General features: G+C 36.6%; 1 protein-coding gene across 11 annotated transcripts in view; it reads left to right on the top strand.

Moving 5' to 3' along the window:
* CNOT4 (CCR4-NOT transcription complex subunit 4) overlaps positions 1–21,687 on the top strand; it is a 141,535-nt gene that overhangs the window by 76,310 nt on the left and 43,538 nt on the right. For 7 of the 11 annotated variants that reach the window (XR_003431874.1, XR_003431875.1, XM_027101812.1 and 4 more), the window contains 4 exons: positions 6,588–6,674; positions 7,433–7,534; positions 8,282–8,407; positions 11,157–11,290. Coding sequence is in view for 9 of the 11 variants with exons in the window: in XM_027101812.1 (XP_026957613.1) it covers positions 6,588–6,674; positions 7,433–7,534; positions 8,282–8,407; positions 11,157–11,290 (449 nt within the window). In the remaining 2 variants the exon portion in view is untranslated. The remainder of the gene's footprint in view (positions 1–6,587; positions 6,675–7,432; positions 7,535–8,281; positions 8,408–11,156; positions 11,291–21,687) is intronic. The other 4 variants (XM_027101814.1, XM_027101818.1, XM_027101820.1 and 1 more) reach the window with 2 other exon arrangements.

Here is a 21,687-nt window from a genome sequence, read left to right on the forward strand (position 1 = left end):
CTATACTGTATCATCATTCTTTACTCATTCATTTTAAGCCAGTTTTGGGGAAAGAAGGAGAATTTGATGAACGGAAACTGTGGACCAGGTTCTTTGTCATTCGTTTGGAGGCAGGGGACGTCTTAACCCTTTTGTTTATTACTTAACTCTTTTCTCTCCTTCCTCCACCAGCCTTATTAGAATAATGTTGAACTCATAACTTTCCTTGATGCCCATGGATGCACATCTGCTAACTTTTAGTTTCTGATATACCAGGAGGTGCTGACTAGATTGTTGGGAAGGCAGATAGAAACTGACTGGCAACCAGAATGTTGGAGAGAGCCGAATTTGGGGAATCTGTCAAAAGTACTCCTTGAGAAGGGTTTGAAGTAATGCTCATGATGGTCGCAATCAGAGGGAGGATTGTAGTGAATATGATTAGGGAGGTGGGAATCTTTGAACTTGGCTAAGTGGGCTAAAGGCCCCAGAAGGAGGAAATTTAAGGTGTCTATACATTGATTTTGTACAAATCAGTTTAGAGACAATAAAAAATATTTATTGCTGATAAGTTTACTGTGTATTGAGGCTGTGAAGGGCTTCATGATCAGTAGAGGAGAAAAATCAGGGTGACCTTACTAAGAAGGCTTTATCATTGGTAATAAATGTGGAGGCAGCTCAAGAATTACTAGGACCTAGGTCCAGAGATGCTGGCATTAGTGGGCTACATGATCTTCCGGAGACGTTCTTTCCAAAGTCAGAGGGTTCATACTGGAGAAGACTTCTTTAATAAGAGATGATAAGGAGAGAGCTCATTTTAGGCCTATGACTTAACCTCAGCAGCCACTTCTCCCTTTTTCCTAAATCTAATACTTAACTCCCCAGACAGGCAGAATCCCACTTCACTCTTGAACACTGCCACAACTTTGTCCCAACGCTTCTGTCTCCTTCTTTCAACACTATTTTTTTTTCCAACCAGAGATCATTTCTTGCCTCTGCAAGTTTTTTATTTACCTACCTCTATTTATTCCTACTAATTTTTTTTTTTTTTTGCTGCACCATGCAGCTTGTGGGATCTCAGCTCCTTGACCAGGGACTGAACCTGGGCAATGGCAGTGAAAGCGTGAAATCCTAACCACTAGGCGACCAGGGAATTTCCTGCTACTCCAGTAAATTAATGGAACTTTTATTTTGATTTTATAACTCTTGGATATGGATGTACTTGCTTTTCTTAATACAAAATCCAGTCACCTGTGGTACTGGAGGCATACAGAGCACCATCCAAAGGCTGGATAAAATTAAGCCATAGTCTCAGTCTGATGTTTGGATTATAGGTTTCCTACCTCTTCTCTAGAATCTGTGGTTTGCTTTTACTTATGTACAGAGATTTCTTATTTTCATTTCAAATAACATGATGTTAGTAAGATTAATCTGAAGAACTATTACACAGAAAGAAATTAATCTAGGGGTTGGCTAGTGAGAGAGAACATTTTATCATGAGTCTAAATATACTTAAAAATCACTGTCCTGGTTTTATACTTTTGAAATCATTGTGCTTGGTGAGAGGACAGTGAATTTTCTTTTTTTTTTTTTTTTGCGGTACGCGGGCCTCCCACTGTTGTGGCCTCTCCTGTTGCGGAGCACAGGCTCCGGACGTGCAGGCTCAGCTGCCATGGCTCACGGGCCCAGCCGCTCTGCGGCGTGTGGGGTCTTCCCTGACCGGGGCACGAACCCTTGTCCCCTGCATCGGCAGGCGGACTCTCAACCACTGCGCCACCAGGGAAGCCCGTGAATTTTCTTAAACCTTAGTTTCTCTCTCTTATTTCTCTTGAAAGCCTAGGAAGACCAGAGATTAGTGTTTTAGTTATTAAATCCTACTACTTCTAAATATTATCTTTAAAATTTTTCTTAATGTAACTGTCTAACCCTTTCAGATTGGAAAAGTTAAAGTCAGCTTCATTAGAAAACTCGAAGTTTCAAATTGTTAGGGTAACTTTTGAGACAAAGAAGATCCCTGTGATTTACTTATTTTTGGATGATGACAGTTTGATATTTGACTGAATTCTGATTAGCAAAACAGGAACATTTAGGAAAATTTAAAGCTTGTTTTGAAAATAATTTTTGTACATCTGAAAACTTCATGCCAAGATTGATAGTCAAATGTATTCATTTATCGCTCAATAGAAAAAAAAAACTATCTTAGAAGATATGGTAATTAGAGGTAATGATTAGAGGTAATCATCTCCTAAATCCTAAAAATTTATATTGTCAGAACCTAATTCATTCATTCTGTAAATTAACTCTTGAATACTTACAATCTGTTAGGTACTTTGATGTTGGAGATGAAGTGGTTTAGCAGACAGTCTCTACCCGTACAAGCTTACAGACAGTGGAGAAGACAGAATTAAGTCCTTGTAGGCATGCTGAGCATTTATAAACGGAAGTACAGGGCTTTTTGAGAACATGTAACAGTGGGGAATTTAGCTAGTACAGAGATCCACAAAAAGCCTCCCTGAGGAAAGGATGATTAAAAATGATTAGGAATTAGCTGGGCAGCGAATAAGGACAAGGATGTTTCAGGTTCGTGACTGTGTGAAAGAGCAGCTTGTTGGAGGAACTGAAAGACTTTAAAGACGCAAACATTTCATTTTACAAACGGGAAACCGAGGCACAAGGAAGTTGAGTGACTTGCCTAGGATCACTCAGCTATTTCATAGCAGAGCCAGGGCTAGAAACCCAGCCCCATCCTCCCCTCCCTGGTCTTAAAGCTCCTATTCCAATGTATTTTACACCAGTGAATGGTCTGTTGTTCCTCCATCCGTCCATTTATCCATCCATCCTTCCATCTGCTTACCACATTTTTTATTTTCTCTGTGGTGTTCATGAACACTTGACTGTGTTCCCAAAGAATATATAGGAAGACATTTTACACATTAGGTATGCCATTGGGAATTTATAATTCTATCATGTGGCCTTTTATATGGTAATGAGTACTAAAGTTGGCTCACTGTGAAGTAAATATAGGACATTAAATATATGGGTAATGTGGTGATATGCAGGGTGTTCTGCCTGCTACCCATACTCTTTACCTTTTTTATTTACTAGAGTATTGTTTTGCTCGTTGACTTATGTTCAGACAGAATCTGTAATGTGCAACTTAATATAGAGTGTCTAAATTATTTAAATTTCCCTTGCCTGGGCAAACCATTTCTTATCAGCCATAGGCCATTTTCTAATACATTAAGGCCCACTAGTGTTTTATATCCATGTTATTATTCTTTTTTTTTAAAGATTTAGATCTGTATTTATTTATTTATTTGGCTGTGTTGGGTCTTAGTTGCAGCGTGTGGGCTTAGTTGCCCTGCAGCATGTGGGATCTTAGTTCCCTGACCAGGGATCGAACCCTCATCCCCTGCATTGGAAGGCGGATTCTTAATCACTGGACCACAAGGGAAGTCCCCCATGTTACTCTTTTTGTTCAATACTAAGACAGTTTAATTTTTCAATAAGCATTTATTAAGTACCTACAGTGTGCCAGGCATTGTGTAAGACATTGAACATAAACCAATAAAAAGGTAGCCCCTGTTTATTTATAAAAGCAACAGTACACTATGAGGAGTGCTGTGTGCTGTGGAGGCACAAGAGATGGTACCTGACCTTGGGGGGAAGATGTGTACTCTCCTGCTATCTCTGGGGTAAAGTGCTTCAGATACAGGAATTATACAAATGCTTCTGGATGAGAAAGAGCTCAGTCTGCAAATGATTTGTTTGGCTGGAAAATTAGAGTGAAATGGTGAGAGAGGAGGCTGACAAGGTAAGTGGTAAGGGATAATGAAGGGCTTTTAAAACATGCTAATGAGTTTGCACTTTATCTTAAAGGCAATGGGAAGCTATTAACTATTCTTAAGAACAGAATGACATGGCTAGATTTGTGCTTTGAAAATATTATTCTGGCTCCTCAGTGTAATTATGTACAAATCTTATGTTGTTATGAAGGTGTTATCCATAAGCCAGCTTTTAACCTTTCAGACCAAGTACCCACTTTTTTTTAAACTTATATTTTATAACACCCTTTAAGTTTCATGCAATGACTTCTTGATAATATCTGTCTGTGTAGATACATACTTTGAAAAAAATGAAGGAGAAATTAAAAATTATAAAAAGACTATTTCTGCATGTAAATACTTGGGTAGCTCTGCTCTAGAACCTTGCTACTCAAGGTGTGGCCGCTGGGCTGGTAGCATTAGTATCACCTGGGAGCTTAATTATGCGGACTCTCAGGGTCTGAAATATGTATTTTAACTAGATTCTCAAATGACTTGTATGCATATATAAGTTTGTAAAGTACTTTTTTTTCCAGTATGTTATAAAATAGGTGCTTGCATCTGTTTGTAGAATCACTGTGAATATGACAACTACAAAGGCAGATTGTTACAGGTGTATGTATTGGCACCTCAGGTACCATGAAGTGCCAATGATGTGATTTTTCTGAAACAATTCTTAGTAAAATTTCAAACAAAGCACTTGTGGTAGTCCCTTAATTACACACTATTTGCTTTTAAATTCAACATATGTCAAAACTGTGGGGAACTACTTTATGTTTATAATTTGTTTCTAGGTTCACTTAATTGTAAACAGGCCTCTCAGCTAGATGAATGTCTTGTAGAACATTCAAAAGTGGTGCAGGACAATTCTTTGTGGTACAGGGCTAGCCTGAGTGCTGTAAGCTTTCCCTGGCTCCCATCCACTGAACACGAATAGTGTCTCCCAGTTACTTTGACAACCTCCCCTAATAAAAGCTCCCACAGAGTTCCAAAATGATCCAGCTTCCCTTGATGCTGCCTTTATTGAGAACTACTGCCGTAAACTTGGATATGATATGAGCTGCTGATGCAGCACAACTTGTAACCAGCCTGAATCCTTTGAAGCAGGTATTTTGGCTGAGGCCTTTTGCTGAGTTGGTATGCATCAAGCTGGAATATTGAATACAGTTCTATACTCCACTGGCCAGAAAGCTTTTCAAGGTATACTCTTCCCTAACCCTCTGTTCTAAGACTTTTTTGTGAACAACCCAAGAGTCATTGCCTTTACCACACCTACCGCCATATCCCTCGGGGGATTTGGGTAGAAGAAAGATTGAAAGCCAATGTAGTCACTTCACCTTCTAATCCATTAAAATTGGCTGTAGAAAACATAAGGCCTAAACCCTATACTTATAAAAACCTAAAATAAAATAAGGTAAAAAAATTTAAATAAATCAAGTTGAAAACTGTTAAGAATTAATGACACCCCCAATCACAGACTGTTTCACAAAGCTTTGGTTCTGTCAGATGCAGAACATATTAGCTAAGTTGCAAGTATGTGAGAATATTATCAAGAGTATAAGAGTATTTGGTAAGGATACTTTTCACACACTTGAACAGATATGTGCATAAAGCTTTCATTGAGTGGGAAGCAGCCTCATAGCACAGGGAGATCAGCTCGGTGCTTTGTGACTGCCTGGAGGGGTGGGATAGGGAGGGTGGGAAGGGGGGAGACGCAAGAGGGAAGAGATATGGGAACATATGTATATGTATAACTGATTCACTTTGTTATAAAGCAGAAACTAACACACCATTGTAAAGCAATTATACCCCAATAAAGATGTTAAAAAAAAAAAAAACTTTCATTGAGAGAGAGCTTGCTATTTGGAGAGATTGTAAGAACAGTAGGTCTATAGATGAATTCTAGGAAAAGAACAAATTTAATTTTGAGGTAGTTGCAAATCATGGGAGAGGTTTTTGTATCAGGTTAGCCAAGGTTAAGTAAGTTTTAGAGAAGCTAAGTGAATGCGTATAGTGATCACATAGTAAAGGAGATGACACAAGTATGAGGGAAAATGACCACAAAGAAGTAACCAGGTAGTAGAGAAAATATTGTATAAATTTGTTTCCCCAGTTTTTTTTTCATCCATAACCTCACATTTGTTATTTATTAGGAAAAAGAGAGAAAAAAAAACAGGAGACAGTTGAGAAATGGTGAAATTGACATAAGGAAAATTTATTGACACACACAGAGTAATAAAGCATAGAAGTTTGAAGAACATTCTGTTACCATATTTGGAATGCATAACTTATAAATAATGCTTTAATATAATATATAAAATATTATATACAATAGATTTATGAGTAAAGACTGTCTCTACTGGTGTCTTGTTCTTGAGTTTCTGTTTCTGTTTAATACATAATCTTGGTCATTGTTCTGAGAATTACTTTCTTATAATGATCATCTATTAATGAAAATGTGGTTAAGATATTTGATCTGTTTTGTGTTTAAGAATACTGTGAAGCTAAAATCCCTTAGATTATTGGTGTAGATATTAGAATGTAATAGATAATACTGAACTTAGTCTCAGTTTCTATTCAGTGGGTCAATAAAGAATAGCTTTTAGACTTTGTTGATGTTTTCCTGTAGGTTAACCACACAAATTGTAATTAGGAAGTAGTCACATTTACTAGAAAACTTTAAAAATTATTTTATTTTCACTGAAGAGGGATGGTATATGTCCCCATTATAAGGATAAAGTTGATGAAATGGAGACAGTTTATACCTTATTTCTTCTTCTTTTATAGGTTTTAAAACGACCAGAATATTTTGGGAAGTTTGGTAAAATACATAAAGTTGTCATCAATAATAGCACATCATATGCAGGCTCACAGGTAACTAATTATAGGGATTTTTGCCTTTCCTCCCTATGGTCTGGGCTTGACCTGGGCTGCTCAGAAGGAAAACTTGCTTTCTGTGATTAGAAAGCTTAAGGGTCAAAGATTTAAGCAGTGTAGTGACCTCTGTTGGTGGGGTGGGGGAATTTTTGGTGCTTGTTTGACCTTTTCAGGACTTAACTGTGATAGTAATAAGACGGAAATAGTAAAACAAAGATCTAGTGATGGTTTGAAGGGGAGGGGGGATTGAGTCTATTATCAGGCAGTTAAATTATATAATGATTTCTAATTAATAATGTTTTCAGATATTGTGAACTTAATACAGCGTCTTTGTTATGCTGGTATTAGCAGATAGAATACTCTTACAGATTGCATTTATTTTGGGGAGAACATAGTTTGACACTGTCTTCAAATCTTATTTTTTTTTTATCTAACTTTCAAAGTATGTTTTTTTGTAACCTTGACGAGCCTGTCAGATGACTTTTTAAAAAAATATATGCCAAGCCAAAGATGATATTTTATTCATATTTATTTTAGTCTACTTAAAATCAGATAAAATTCATTAAGTATGATTATCTTAAGATGAACTAGTATATGGTTTAATCAAAGCTACTACTACTTCTAATCATTATCATTATTATTAATGAAAGTAGTAGTAAAGGCGTTTAGAATTCCTTAGGCAGGTTGCAAGATAATTTTGTTGTTGTTAAGTTTTTGTTGAATTTGATACTAATAACAGTGGGTTTTCACTTTAGGGTCCAAGCGCCAGTGCTTACGTAACCTATATCCGGTCGGAAGATGCTCTCAGAGCCATACAGTGTGTCAACAATGTGGTGGTAGATGGCAGAACACTTAAGGTAATACGGTCCTCTTGATTTTTTTTTTTTTTTAAGGGGGAAGGGATAACATGTATTAACTAGAGAAGAGCGTAGCTTTTACATATTACATGAAGGGAGTCTAATTTGAAGATTGCTTCTTAGGCATCCATTCCAACCTATGACAGCTAATTTGTTTATAGCTGACCTATGTAGGGTCCTGTTTTACCAGCTAGGAGTAAACACATTCATTATTAAGGGATAATCTTTAAAAATCTCCTTATATTTACACATATTTTGTGAAAATGGATTTATTACTCTCCTTGTCAGAAATAGATAATTGTTCTGATTTGTTGTCCTTAAATATTTGGGCATTGATCAGTTCAGGTTTGCATGAAGGGTCCCACCAAGCAATGCTTTTAAGTAAGTGGAAGAAGGATGGCATAATTAGAAAACGGAATTTGCCTTATGTGCCTAACCACTTAAAACATGGAACAGATTTTGTCTTTCTACTCTTCTGACCTCTAGGGAAATAATCTGGGTGCTCAAGCTCTGGAAACCATAGGCCGAGATTTTTTTTTTTAGTTCTTTTAAATGATCATCATCTTTAATAAATCCTGCTAATAATAGTTTAGTTCTCTAGTATTCACAGCCATACTTTGTTTTGTTGTGCCTGTGCCTCATTTTAGGTGAAATGAAAACACTAAATATGGAAATTTTCATTGTGGTGTCAGTTCACATTTTGGGTCTTTTTCCCTCCCCCCCTCCGCTTTCCTCCTCTTGCTGCAGGCATCTCTAGGTACAACAAAATACTGCAGTTACTTCTTAAAGAATATGCAGTGTCCAAAGCCTGACTGCATGTACCTACATGAATTGGGGGACGAGGCGGCCAGCTTCACAAAAGAGGAAATGCAGGTAGTAAAGTAATGTGAATTATCAACTTTGCAGAAAAGGAAGTATTTTTCTTTATAAGTTAAAATTACAAAAGCAAAAACTAAGAATTTTCTTTTTCTTTAAACTGGTATTACTTTAAAGTAGCATTTTCCAAATACATAGTGTTCCATGGAATATCAGTTCTGCAGGATATTGTTACAATAAAAAGTGGTTCTGTGGTCCACTAAGTTTGAAAATGCTTGATTAATGAAGATAAATAGATTCCCCCCCCCAACCCCAGCAACACTTCTTAGAGTCTTTAATATGCTAATACATATCCCAGAGGGGTATGTAGAACCAGGACTTAATTGACCAAGGAAAGCATTTTGGTAAATGCTACTTTAGGGGGAATGTCAGCAAAATGAAAGCTAAGTGGGATATTGTAATTATGAGGTCCCCCACCCCATCTCTACTCTTCACAGAGCATGCTAGAAAATAATACTCTATTAGATGCTGCTGAAAAGCTAACATTATTTTTATAAAATGATTCTTCCCATGAAAGTATCCAGTGAGTCAGTGTCCTGTAAAGGGTGAATTGAAGGCTTATTTTCCTGTGTTCTTTTTTACATTTCCTGTTCTCCTGTCTCCTTTCAATTTGTAGTATAAACATGCCTTTACAAGTAAAAATGTTGACCATACGGCATATTAAATGAGGATTATGCCAAAGCACAATACTGCACTTCCCTGTTATAGGTGAGGACTTCAGATTGTTGCTGTGGACTTTTGCAGGAATACTTCTCATTTAGAAGGTGGGGGGCATTGATTACTGCCTTTCATTCTCCAAGTCAAGCTAGAGACAGTCTAGGAGGGGCTCCTTTCAGAGCAGATTGTTAAATGAAATGAAATATTACCTTTTTTGACTTGGAGTTACTACAGATTAAATCCCATTATAATAAATATATTGGGATTTCTTGACAGTATGTATTGTCTTTATGATCTAAAAACAGTGTTAAAATAAGTTCTCTGTGATATTTAACGGGGATGGATGACTTACTTATTTCTTGCTTATCCAATAAATGCATCTTGATTTTTTTCTTCTTTTGGATGAAGTCTAAGGTTGAACCATTTCATGCTGAATTTTGACTAGTGGGAACTGTGTTTTACCTATGGGTACTATTACAATGAAAATCTCTGTCAAGGAATTTCTAAGCCCCAGTTGATCTCACTTAAGTATTATTGAAGAGTAAAAGGACATGGATGGACAGTCCCTTAGAATTTATTTGTAATGGGATTTAACCTGTCTCTATGAACTGCCCCTGTTAAATCATTTGAATACCAATTTGAGCTCTTTGTGGCTAACGAAAGCCATAATATCTCCTGAAGTATTGCTTGCAGAAAGAATTTTCAGGGCTTTTTATGTTTTAAAGATGTAAAACCCGCATCTAAACTGTGTTTTTTCTTAACAGTTTAAAATTCATTTCATATTGTTGTCCTGAATTCATCTTGCTCTTCTTTATCTTAGTTCAGAATTACTTTGAAAAGGGGTTTCCTCGTTAAAACACTTTGTCAATGTAGAAAGGAAACTTGAGCAAATTATATCATGGCAAAAACCAGATCTTTCCTTGTTACTGCATAACTCAAAATTTAGTACCATATGAAATATTTATAGACCCAGGTAAACAGGCAAGAGCCCTCTCAGAACAGGGAACAATGCATTGTGCAATATATATGATACAGTTGTGCTCAATTAGATGATACTGCCCTTGTTTTTATTGTTTTGTTTTTGCTTTGATCTGTTCTGTTCTGGTTTTGGTTTTCCCATAACATCTATTTAGACCACACTTTTAAAATAATTAACAACCCTGCAGGTAAGTAAAAAATGTCATTGCAGTCATAATATACATGCAGATAGTAAAAAGTTATTCAGAGTAATTTCATTGTACTGTAATTTATTTTTTGTATGTGCCTAGTTTCCACAGTCAGTCTTTCTGATTTATTCCATCACATTTGTGACACTGCCTTCTGATAGACAGCTACCAACTCCAGTAAATACAGAGTTGTCTTTGTTGTGTATAGAGCAGGGATTCACAAACTTTTTATGTAAAGGGCCAGTTAGTAAATATTTTATGTTTTCTGGGAATATGATCTCTGCAGCAACTACTCAACTTTGCTGTTGTAGCACAAAAGAGGTCATAGATAACACATGAATGAATGAGCATGAGTGTTCCAGTAAAACTTTATTTATAAAAACAAAGTGGCTGGCTCTAAATTGCCATCCTCTGGTCTAAAGTTTAAAATATATTAACTTTTATGTAAAAACAAATTAATGTGCTAATTAGTGTTAGGATAATGAAAAATATAGTAAAACTCTTCATCTGTGTGTTACTTATCAATCTTCTAAAAAGAGAGACTAATTTTTCAGTGATTTTCAGAAACTTCTGTAATGACCTGTTAGAAGACTTAATTCTTATGTGAAAGATGGGGAAGTAAGTTTAAAAGGGCCCCTCTAGTTTTTTAAACTAGCAAAAATGTTGTCTGTTAATATTCTTTTCTCCACATAAAGTGGGTGATGAAATGCCTTAGTTAATGGAATATGTCTCCTGTAGTTTTGTTGCAAGAACTTTCATTGGTCTAGAAGTTCTGTGACATTTTCCTCACAGGTTTCTCTGACGCCATGACAAATCCTTATGTGTTTTATTTAGAATAGCTTTAGTAATTCATAAAGTACATCAGCATTTTATACCAGCCACTTTGTGAGTCCCACTGCAGTTTTAATTTCTTCTTCCACTAGGCGGGTAAACACCAAGAATATGAACAGAAGCTACTTCAAGAATTATATAAATTAAACCCCAATTTTCTTCAGCTGTCTACGGGTTCAGTTGATAAGAATAAGAACAAAGTGACACCACTGCAGAGGTATGATACGTAAGTACCGATATTAGTGTAATCAGATACCTTACCTTCATGTCTGTCAATCTTCTCTTTTCATTCTACATCTTTTTCAGGCAGGATCCTTCTTGACAATGTCTGTCATTTGTGCAGAATTGTTGTACTATATAGGAAATGTTGAGTCACAATTTCTGGGTTTGAATATTTGCTGCCTGCTGCTCCCTGGTAATACTGCAGATGAGCCTCTTGATGCTTCCCCTTTGCATTGATTTGCAGACTACCCTGAGCCCTGGGAACACTCTCCTTGATAAAAAGGAAATTAAGAGATGTGGGTTATTTAAAAGGCTCTTGTCACCTAATTGGGGTTTCCCTCCTGATGTAATGAGGGGGAAAACACTGTAAAAGGGACAGTGGGCGTTATCTGAAGCATTTTTTGTTGGGGATAGTAGTATTCATGGTTGTCTAGTCTCAGGAATCACCGAAGTCTTATGTCCTCTGAGTGAGGAGGGTATCCCATATTCAGATCTTATTCATCTTGGAGACAACTTATTTTTGCGTAGACCTATATTCTGTTGATGTTTAAACAAATTTATAATTTTATGTATTGAGTCTTATTCTGATATGGTGATCTTCACATCTTGGATTGTATTTGGTTATGGCCTGTGAGAAAATGGTATGATTAATAAAACAATAATTTGGGGGTTATACTTTATTATGAATGTACCTTAAGTTTGATGTGTCAGGATCTTTTTTTTTTTTTTGATAAGTCTGACTTTTGTAAAGTGAATTCATTTAAAGTAAATAGCTGTAATTAATTTAAATAGGTCGATTTTCTTTTTAAAAAAATTTATTCCAAAGTTAAATTCGTTTAAGTGATGTTTTAAATGTCTGGTTATTACATAGTCCCATTGTAGTCCCATGTTTATTTAGCACTAAAATAATGTAAGGGCCATTTTTTAAACATAGCTAATAATAACTACAGGAATTGTTATCAGAGCCAGTTTCTTCAAAACTTATTCTTGTATTTAAATTCTTGAAGTCCTTGTTAAGTTTATTCACTTTGATAGTAAAGATTATTTATAAAGGCAATTCAAATTTAAATACTTCCTATTTATTTGCACACACATATGTACATGTGTATATAAATATATGAGGCCATAGAGCAAAACATAAGATTACTATATAATAAACTATGTGAAATTTGTTTTATCAAAGCTAAGAATAAAAGCTAAGTTTAAAATCTTTTTGGGTTGATAAGCTTTGACCCTTTCCGTTGATCTTTTTGTCCCCACCCCATATGTTTATTTTATTATGAACCTATGCTATTATTTACCTCATTGGTTGCTAACTCTGTAGTGCATTATATAAGAATGAGGTTATTGTAGTAAAAATTTATTTCAGATGCTTTTAAATACACATCTTTATTCTCATTAAGAGTGTTGTCATTCTAATTAAAGTCATATTCTGGTTTATAGCCCCTAGAGAATTCAGAGCAGAAACGTAAAATTTAGATGATCTCTTTGCTACATTTGTTATTCCCTGAATATAAAAGTCATGTTTCTATTGAAGGAAATCTGAAAAATATACAAAAGCATAAAGAAGAAAGTAAAAATTGTATGTGATCTCAATACTCAGACGTTTTCACTGAAAATGATTTGATGTATCTTCCTTGCAGTGTATATTTCCTTGTAGTCCTTTTCCTTCCTGTGAATGTATATATACACAAAACACATTGGTTTGTTACATTTTAAAATTTAATACCCATTATTATGAATATTTTCCCATGTTATGAAAGCAATTTTTATGACTGTGTAGTATTCCATTATATGTGAGTATTTAAAATTTATTAAACCAGTCTCCTGCTGATGTATATTATCTTACTTTCATTTTGGTGCTATTATTTATAATACTGTGATGAACATTTTTTCATGTAAACATTTTGGTTATAGTTTTGATGCTCTTAGAACCTCTGAGTCAATGATTGTGAGTACCTGTTTACTTGAATTGAGTATTTTTTTCTGCACATTTACCAATTTGATAAACAAAAAATCTCATTTTGATTTATAGTTGATTAATATAGTGAACTTATGCATTGTGAATTCGTATCTCTTTGCCATGTTTTATTGGTATTTAAGTGTTTTCTGTGCAGTATATAGACTGGCTTCTCCCATTAGTTGACCAAGTCTGTTTGTTTCAAAATACTTGAGTTTATAGATCAATTTTGGGAGAATTTATATTCTGCAGTATAACATTGAATCCTCTCAACCATTAATGTGGTATATCTCTCTATTTAAGTCTTTGGTGTCTCTCAGGAAAGATTTTTTTTGGTCTTTTCCCTGCATTTTAAAATCGGATCTCCCACCATCATCTCTTCCTACTTGAGAATCCCTAGGCTAAAAATTAAAGAACAGTGTTAGAAAGTGGTGCTAGCAGGCATCCTGTTGCATTACTTTTATAGAGATCTCTCCAGTGTTTTATTCACTCTTAAATATGATTTTAACCATTTATTTGAGATAAATTTTTAATCACAATGCGAAAATACCTTGCTATTTTTAATTTATGAGCTTTTTTCTTTAGATTGGAAGTGAAAATTGGAATTTACAAATGTCTTTTTAGCATTTTAACAGTAGTTAGCTTTCTTTATTTTTTTTGTGATCCCTTATTAAAAGATTTACTAATATTTTATTGACTTTGCCTTCACATAAGGTGTAGTCAGAGCACATTTGTAACTGTTTCAGTAACAGGAGAGGAGTGTTATAGCAGCCACAAGTTGTAGAGGAAAAAAAGAAGAAAAAGGGGAATTTAAAACAGTATTCCCATTTGATAATTTTGCCCAAAACCAGTGCAACTGAACTTCAGCGGGGACCAGAATAAATTTTGACATAGTTACCTTTGCTTTTCATAAGTACATGATATAGGAAGGTTTTGGGGGGAGGGAGAAGGGTTGTTTTTTGTTTGTTTAATGCAAGTCCCCCAAATTTATTAAGGACAGTTAATGGCCCAGGTTACAGAGAGTTGTGGGTTTGTTGTTTTGGTTTTTTGGCAGCTCCTATAGTTTGTTTTCTTTCCATGCTAACCCCTGTAAGAGAGTAAGTTTGACTGTCAGTATTACTGAAAGTCTGCTTTGGTCTTCATTTCTACGTTGCCACCATACAAGGTACAGTGGTAGGGATGAATTTGTAGATAAGTTTGTATAAAGTTGTATAAATTTGTAGATAAGTTTAGTCTGCCAAGTTAGAAAGATGAGCAGTACAACTCTTTCTATGGTCCTGCCCTACAGAGAACATTTTTCTTATTCAAGATAAATTGAGAATTAGACTTTCCAGGGACACAAAGAAAAAGAATGGTTCCTTTTCCTCTTTTCTTGGCATTCCTGTGTAGTGAGTAGCAGTTTTAGAAGAATTGCAAGAAAACAAAACTTGGAACTTTATAGGTTGACATTAAACTTAAAATGTACATTTTTCATTTGTAATTAATCCAGAGTACAAATATTAAAAGTATCATAGCTACTAATCGTCACTGAACCCTGACATGGTCCCCTGATGCACATTAATGTTAGTAAGTGAAATTTTCTATAATATGTCTTATTTCTGTCTCACTTGAGTAATAAATTAGAGGATGTGTGTCATTTGTTCTTCACACACACATCCCCATTATTATGAGTTTGAGAGTGTATCAGTCAGATTGAGTATTGACTGTAGATATGCTGTTTTTCTATATTAGTAAGTTACTTTGAAATGATGAATACAAATGTAAAGAATGGGGAGTAAGGGAGCCATGCAGTAGTGATGCTTGTGGACTGGATATTTTGTTTTTAAGTTTGGGGCTTTGAGATACCTTTATTTACATTGAGGCACTATTTGTGCACCAACTGAAGACTGAGACAGGAATAGTAGTAGCTAGATGGCTGCTATATGCCCAGGACAGTGCATAGGCCTACCTACAAGTATGTGGGGGACAGATTATGGGGTGTGCAGATCACTCAAGGTAAGTGGTTCTGACTTTATGTGGCTCAAAGAAGCCACCGTTGAAGGAATCAAGATGTTCAGCTTTAGATTTAGGTAGAAAGAGGGTTGAACAGAAATTTGGTGTCTTCTGTGTTCATTTAATCTCCTCAGTAGTCCTGTGTGGTAGCCATCATTGGTATTTTACTACTGGCAAGAATACTAAGTCTCAGAGAGTTTAGATAATTTACCAGTATCCTACACAAATAAGTGATAGACCAGATTCTGACCTAAAGTCTCTGTCACTTTTAAGCCCAAGCTCATTCTCCCACTCTGCCATTTCTTAGTCTAGAATAGGTGAAATTTAAGACTCTAACATGAATTAAAAACTCTGACATGAATCAAACTAAATCAATTAAATGAAACTATGCCATAACTGTATATAGTTTGACCTTAAAGATCTCTGGTACTTAAGGCTTAAATATAGTGGATGTACTGTAAATTCCAAGGAAGGTTAAGCAAAACCTTCCCTAAACTACAGATTGGTGGCAGTAGAGGATAAGCTAAAGAAAAGATGAATGGAAAACTTCTATAGAAATTTGTCAGTTTTTATCACATTGAAGGAAAATGTACATCTTTAAAAAATATATACAGCTATATTTTTATTGAAAGTCAAATATAAGCTCTGAGAGACGGAAGCCATAGCCAGAGTGCCTTATTTATTTAGCAGAATGGGGGTAGTCACTGCGTGAATCCTGTTCTTCTGTACTAACATCATTTGGTAAATCCCTGAGATTTAGAAAGGATATGGTCCAGAGACTTGTACAAAATAATCTCAGTAGAGCGTGTTAAATCACGCATAGGCTTCTGAGTATCTGTGATCTCTGAAATTTTATGTAAAATGTGTGTGTGTGTGTGTGTGTGTGTGTGTGTGTGTGTGTGTGTGTGTCTAAATTTTTCTGGAGGAGGAGCAGTGTAAAGCAGTAATTCTCAAAGTATGGCCAAGTGCCATGAAAGGTAGCCTACATTTTTTTTTGTAAAATGGATCCCCAGAAAGGCATTCCCATTTTTGAAATAGGTAGATGATTTGCAGTTCCCTACTTTTATTTTTGTATAAAACTAAGGGCTGCTTACTAGTAAATTAAGTAGATAGTAAGGTTTGCTAAAATTGGATATTTACATTAAAATTCATGAATGATGAGATTTTTCTGAACTTATTTCTCAGTCTTTCCTTATTTTTCTTAAATTTTATTCCCATGATGTATTTGGATATATAAAGTTACTGCACATGTACACATACATACTTGGAAAACTAGTAAGTCAACTCTGGTATCTTGCTCCACCTAAGTAGAATATTTTCAAAAAGGATAGAGAGCTACTGGTATTTTTTCCAGAGGGTGGGTGTAATGAGGGAGGGGAAGGGAGGGGAAGGGTTATGTTGGGAGGGATGGGAGGAAACGGTTAGAGATAGAGTTTTTGGTGCCCTTATTTCTTAGACTAGAAGAAAAGGCACATCAGATGAGCAATTGTGTGTTTAAATTCAACTTAGTATCTTTTTAAGATCAAACTTTATTACTGAAATACAAAATTATAATGAATAGATGGAGATTTTTCTGTTGTTTTTGAAAGCTTGCCACAGTCTTATGATATGTTTAGGATGGTGGATGTCCATCCTTCAGTTTTAATATTAATGATAATTAATTTTTTGTGCTTACTAGTAATCAGAACATTTATTTTCATTCATATTTGGTATGTCCTGGAGTTATGAGAAAATTCCAATTAGAATCATATTTGCCACCTACAGTTAGTCTAGGTTTATTGAGGCTTTTTTTTTCTTGCCATGTTAATTGTGTCATGTTACTTAAGATGTGGCCATATTTTAGTAGCAAAGTGATATTTTCAATGTTAATGTATATTTGAAGCCCCTGTATCAAAATAAATTCTATAAAAGCAAGCTTCCTGTCTATAACTTAAATTTGTCCTTTGCAGTAGCAAATGTTTATCTCAGTTATTTAAGACTCTGGTGAGCATGAAAAATTAAAATGAATTATTCTCAATAAATATGGGAATATTTAGGAGCGGTGTGAATATGTACTTGGGTATATAGTAACATGACAGAAATTTGGAAATGTCCATTATATTGACATCTGGCTTAAATTTTACTTTATATTCAAAATGCAACAAAAATTAGTACAACCATGACTACTATTTTTATCTTGTGAAAGTGAGAAACAAGGGAACTAGACTTCCTCAGTATTTTTCCTATCCCACTCCCAGTTCTTAAAAATGAATTTTTCTTTGATTCTCCTACTATGTGACTACTTGTTTTATGTTGCAAATTTTAGAAAGCAGCCAAGAAGACTATATTTAGGAATTTGGTGCTGTCGCCACCAAGGAAATAAAAGGAAATCAAACTCAAAACTGCCCAAAGGGCCAGTTAGAAGGTAGCAGAGTTGGCTGAGCATCTGAAGATCCAAACAGAGGCACAGCAGTGTCACACTACCTGCTTCAGATAGTTGTGAATTTTGGTTTCTTTATCTGTAAAACAGAGTATTTCAATTTGATATTAATGATTCCTTCTGGCTCTAAAGTCTAATAACTTCAGAGACTTTGAGGAGACTTGATGCCTTTTCACTGTGTTCCTTTTGCACTAGTACAGTGATCATCAGACACTAGGTATCTCAATTTGGACTAACTGAATCAGAATCTTCAAGGACAGAATCTAGATCTCTATATACTCTATACTTTCAATAGATAAATGTAAATATTTATATTTTGAAAAGCTCCATAGCACCAGATTCCAACTGTTGGGTTAGTTGGAAAATATTTAATCCTGAGAAATCTGTAATTTCGCCATAGGTTTCAGAACTATTTAGGACTAGAACTTAAAAAAGATTTTTAATGAGACTGTATGAAAACACGTTTACAAATTTTTATCTGCAGGGATTTATACACACAGCTTTACCTTCTGGAAATAATATCTTGATTGTTATGAACCCTAACTACCTATTAGAATTTCTCAATCCCACTTGAAGCCATTGCTTTTCAGTCAACTGTGTGGTTCAGGGGTCTCAATTTCTCTTTCCCTTCGTGTTATTACTGGACAGCAATGATTCCAGGGCTAACATGCTATTCTTCCACTTCTTAAACCAACTGAACTATGAGTATGGATGCAGCCAGGACCTTGCGTGTTTGTTACTACAGCACAACTTGCAAAAATTCTGTTGGGACATTCTGGCCTTTCCTCCGGGCCATATCTAATTGGCTGAGACAATCTTTGATCTCTTTAATTCTGATCCAGGCTCAGAGGGCTCATTCGGAGCAAGGAGAGGCAGACCTCGAAGCACCTGTGGAAAGCCAGCAGCATGAGATTGAATCCTGGACCCTAGAATTAAGGGTTATGATGGAGAAGCTGGTGAAATCCATCAGCCAACTGAAAGACCAGCAGGATGTCTTCTGCTTCCCATGTAAGACCCAGACCCCAGTGAGAATACCCTCTATGGGCGCCCGTCAGACCAGACAGCAGCAGCTTTTGCAGGAAATTCTCAGTGAACTGGACTAAAGGAGAAAGGAGGTGCTGGATGCCTCCAAAGCACTGCTAGGCCAATTAATCACCCTAATTAATGGAAGGTCCAGCAGCAAAACACCTGCATCTGGAGCCCCCCCTGGACGATGGGTTGAATCAGCTGGAGAAGTGTTCACAGCTGGAGCAAAGTTGTTCTTTCACCTGAATCAGCTGCTGAAGGAACTCAGTTGCCTGGTTAGCTGTCAGGATGACCTCTGACTAAAGGGGTGGACCTGTGGAAGGCCCCATACACAGAGTTGCTTTTAGATCTGTTCCTAGCCTTTGTGGTAGAAACCCAGCCCTATGTTTCCTAAACTCCCCATTGACCCCTCATCCTCAAGATGGGGAGGAAGTTCACTGTCCAGACGAGGCTGCTGATGAGATTCCAGGAAGACAGTGGGTCACTGACTGCAAAAGTCTCCACTGACTGTAAGCTTCATCAATTACAGTCATCCTTCAGTATTCACGGGGATCAGTCCCTTAGGATAACAAAATCCTCATATGCTCAAGTCCCTTATATAAAATGGTGTAGTATTTGCACATAACCTACACACATCCTCCTGTGTACTTTAAATTATCTCTGGATTACTTATGATACCTAATACAATGTATATGCTAAGTAAATAGTTGCTGGCACAAGAGAAATTCAAGTTTGCTTTTTGGAACTTTCTAAAATGTTTTCTCCTCTGAATATTCTTGAATCTGAGGATGTGGAACCCATGGATATTGAGGGCCAACTGTACAAAGTTTCCAGAAGTTCAACATTCTGACTTCAAACCAGAAAGCTTTGTACCCCAAGAAGGAGCAGAGTCAGGCTTTAATTTGGTACTCTGGCTGCCTGACTGGTGGAGCCGTGTTCAGGTGGTTCTGGAAAGGGCAAAAATAGGGGACTGCTGGGTGCAACAGGAATCACACATTTATCAGCTTCATGGTCGGATACACCTACCAGGATCTGAAGCAGGAGCTGAAGACAGATACCCTCTGTGTGGTGATTATTTCTAACATGAACCTACTCTTGATTGCCTGGTCCTTGGTTCTCTGGTTCAGTCTGGTCAGCTCACATCCCTAGAATCGGCAGTTCTTTTCCAACACCGCCAGGAATGCCAGCTGCTGAAGACCATCTCTGATACCTTTCTGTTGCACTTAAGTGAATCATTGGGAGGGGGTATTACCTGTTCTTGGTTGAACGATGATGAAGTGCAGCCCTGCACCAGGAGGTACTGCAGTCATTCGTGCTAACTAAAGTCCACCACTACCAACCTCTTACCGAGGCGGACTTACCCGAGAACCTGCTGTACTTCCTCTACTCCTGAAGCCCCAGGGATGAGGCTTTTGGGTGCTACTACCAGGAGAGAGTTAATCTTCAGGAACAGAGGAAATAACCTGAAACATAGGCTCATTGTGGTCTCTAACAGACAAGTGGATGAGCTAGAACAACCACTAGAGCCAGAACTTGAGTCATTAGAGGTGGAGCCCACACTGGCACAGGGGGCCAGAGCTAAGCCTGGAGTTAGAGCCACTGCTTGAGCAGGGCTCAAGGGACCAGCACTGGAGCCCACACTAGGCATGGTATCACAAAGAGTGCCAGAACCAAACCCAGGACCAGTACTAAAGCTGGAGCCTGTTCTAGAGCCATTCCCAGGGAACCCCAGGAAATAGGTCTCTATCTTCATTAGTAAATGTGATATTTATTAAAGTTTGCTTTCCTTTCTTCACCATCTTGGCATGATAATGGGTGGTTGGATGTTGAATGTAAAACAACAAATTTGTTAGTATGACAGAGCTTAATGGAATTTGGACACCTGATGCCAGGAGAGTTGTGAGAACTCTGACCTGTTAGTGGTAGCTTTGAGATACGTGTTTTCTGTTCAGCCATCAGAGTGCAAGAAGTTCACATTTATTGCAATTAGACTTCAAAAATACACTTTTTCTTTCTTTTGGGTTTATACATTCATTTGCAGGGAGTCCCCCATCTTTATTTGCCATTTTTGCACTTACAGTTGCACTTACTATGGCAGGTTTAATTTTAATTGACCATTTACCTAAAAAATAAAACTTTCTAGTTATATCCTTATTTCTAAAGCTCTCATTTATTATTCCTTGAATTTGTTAATTCTTAAAATAAATTGAAGAATATACTAAAACTGAATGGAACTTAAGCTTACTAATATCTTGCCCTGATCCTGATTTTTCAGCAGCTGTCTTTGGATTGATGACAGTGATCTAGAAATTTTGATCTAGAGATCTTTGATAAAACCTTCCCAGGTAAAGCGTTAAGTGTCAATGAATCACTGCTTATGAAACTGCAGGTGGCATGGTGGAAAAGATGATATAAGTTATCCTAATTAGTTGTAGTCCGGAAACAGTCTCAAGATTTAATTCTGAATGTCATAATATTTTCATATATTGCCCTTGACATTAGCAAGATTGACTTCATCTATATTGAAAATTATTATTTAGTGCGTTTTAATGGTGGCGACTGAGGAGGTGAACCAAGATCAAGACACTGAAGTTCTTCCTATGTAATAGCTTGATTTCATCCATCTGTTTCTATGACTACTCCTTCCTCTCAACTTGAAGCCTGTATTCCCTTATTATAAGAATAGTGCAAAATTGGGGAAGGTGGCAGAGTAGATAGCCCCAGGAATCACTCTCTCCACCTGGACAACAGTTGCACTTGCTTAATCTGTCTGATGTAACTATTTTGGAACTCTGAGGTCTTTTGAAGGCTTGCAACTTCCAGGGAAAGACTTGGCAGTTAACTTCGGTCAATTTCAGCCTTAGCACAGTAGCAGCTACCCCTCCCCCACCGCCAGCCACATGGCAGGTGCTATGTACATGTTCCTGGAGGAGCTTGCATATAGCTTGCGGGAGACAGGGTGGAGAAAGAGGACCGTGTTCTCAAATATTGAGGATCTCTGCTC

The sequence above is a fragment of the Aethalodelphis obliquidens genome, unplaced genomic scaffold (assembly GCF_003676395.1).
Source record: "Aethalodelphis obliquidens isolate GAN/ISIS:26980383/991018 unplaced genomic scaffold, ASM367639v1 scaffold5, whole genome shotgun sequence".
NCBI classification, from domain to species: domain Eukaryota; kingdom Metazoa; phylum Chordata; class Mammalia; order Artiodactyla; family Delphinidae; genus Aethalodelphis; species Aethalodelphis obliquidens.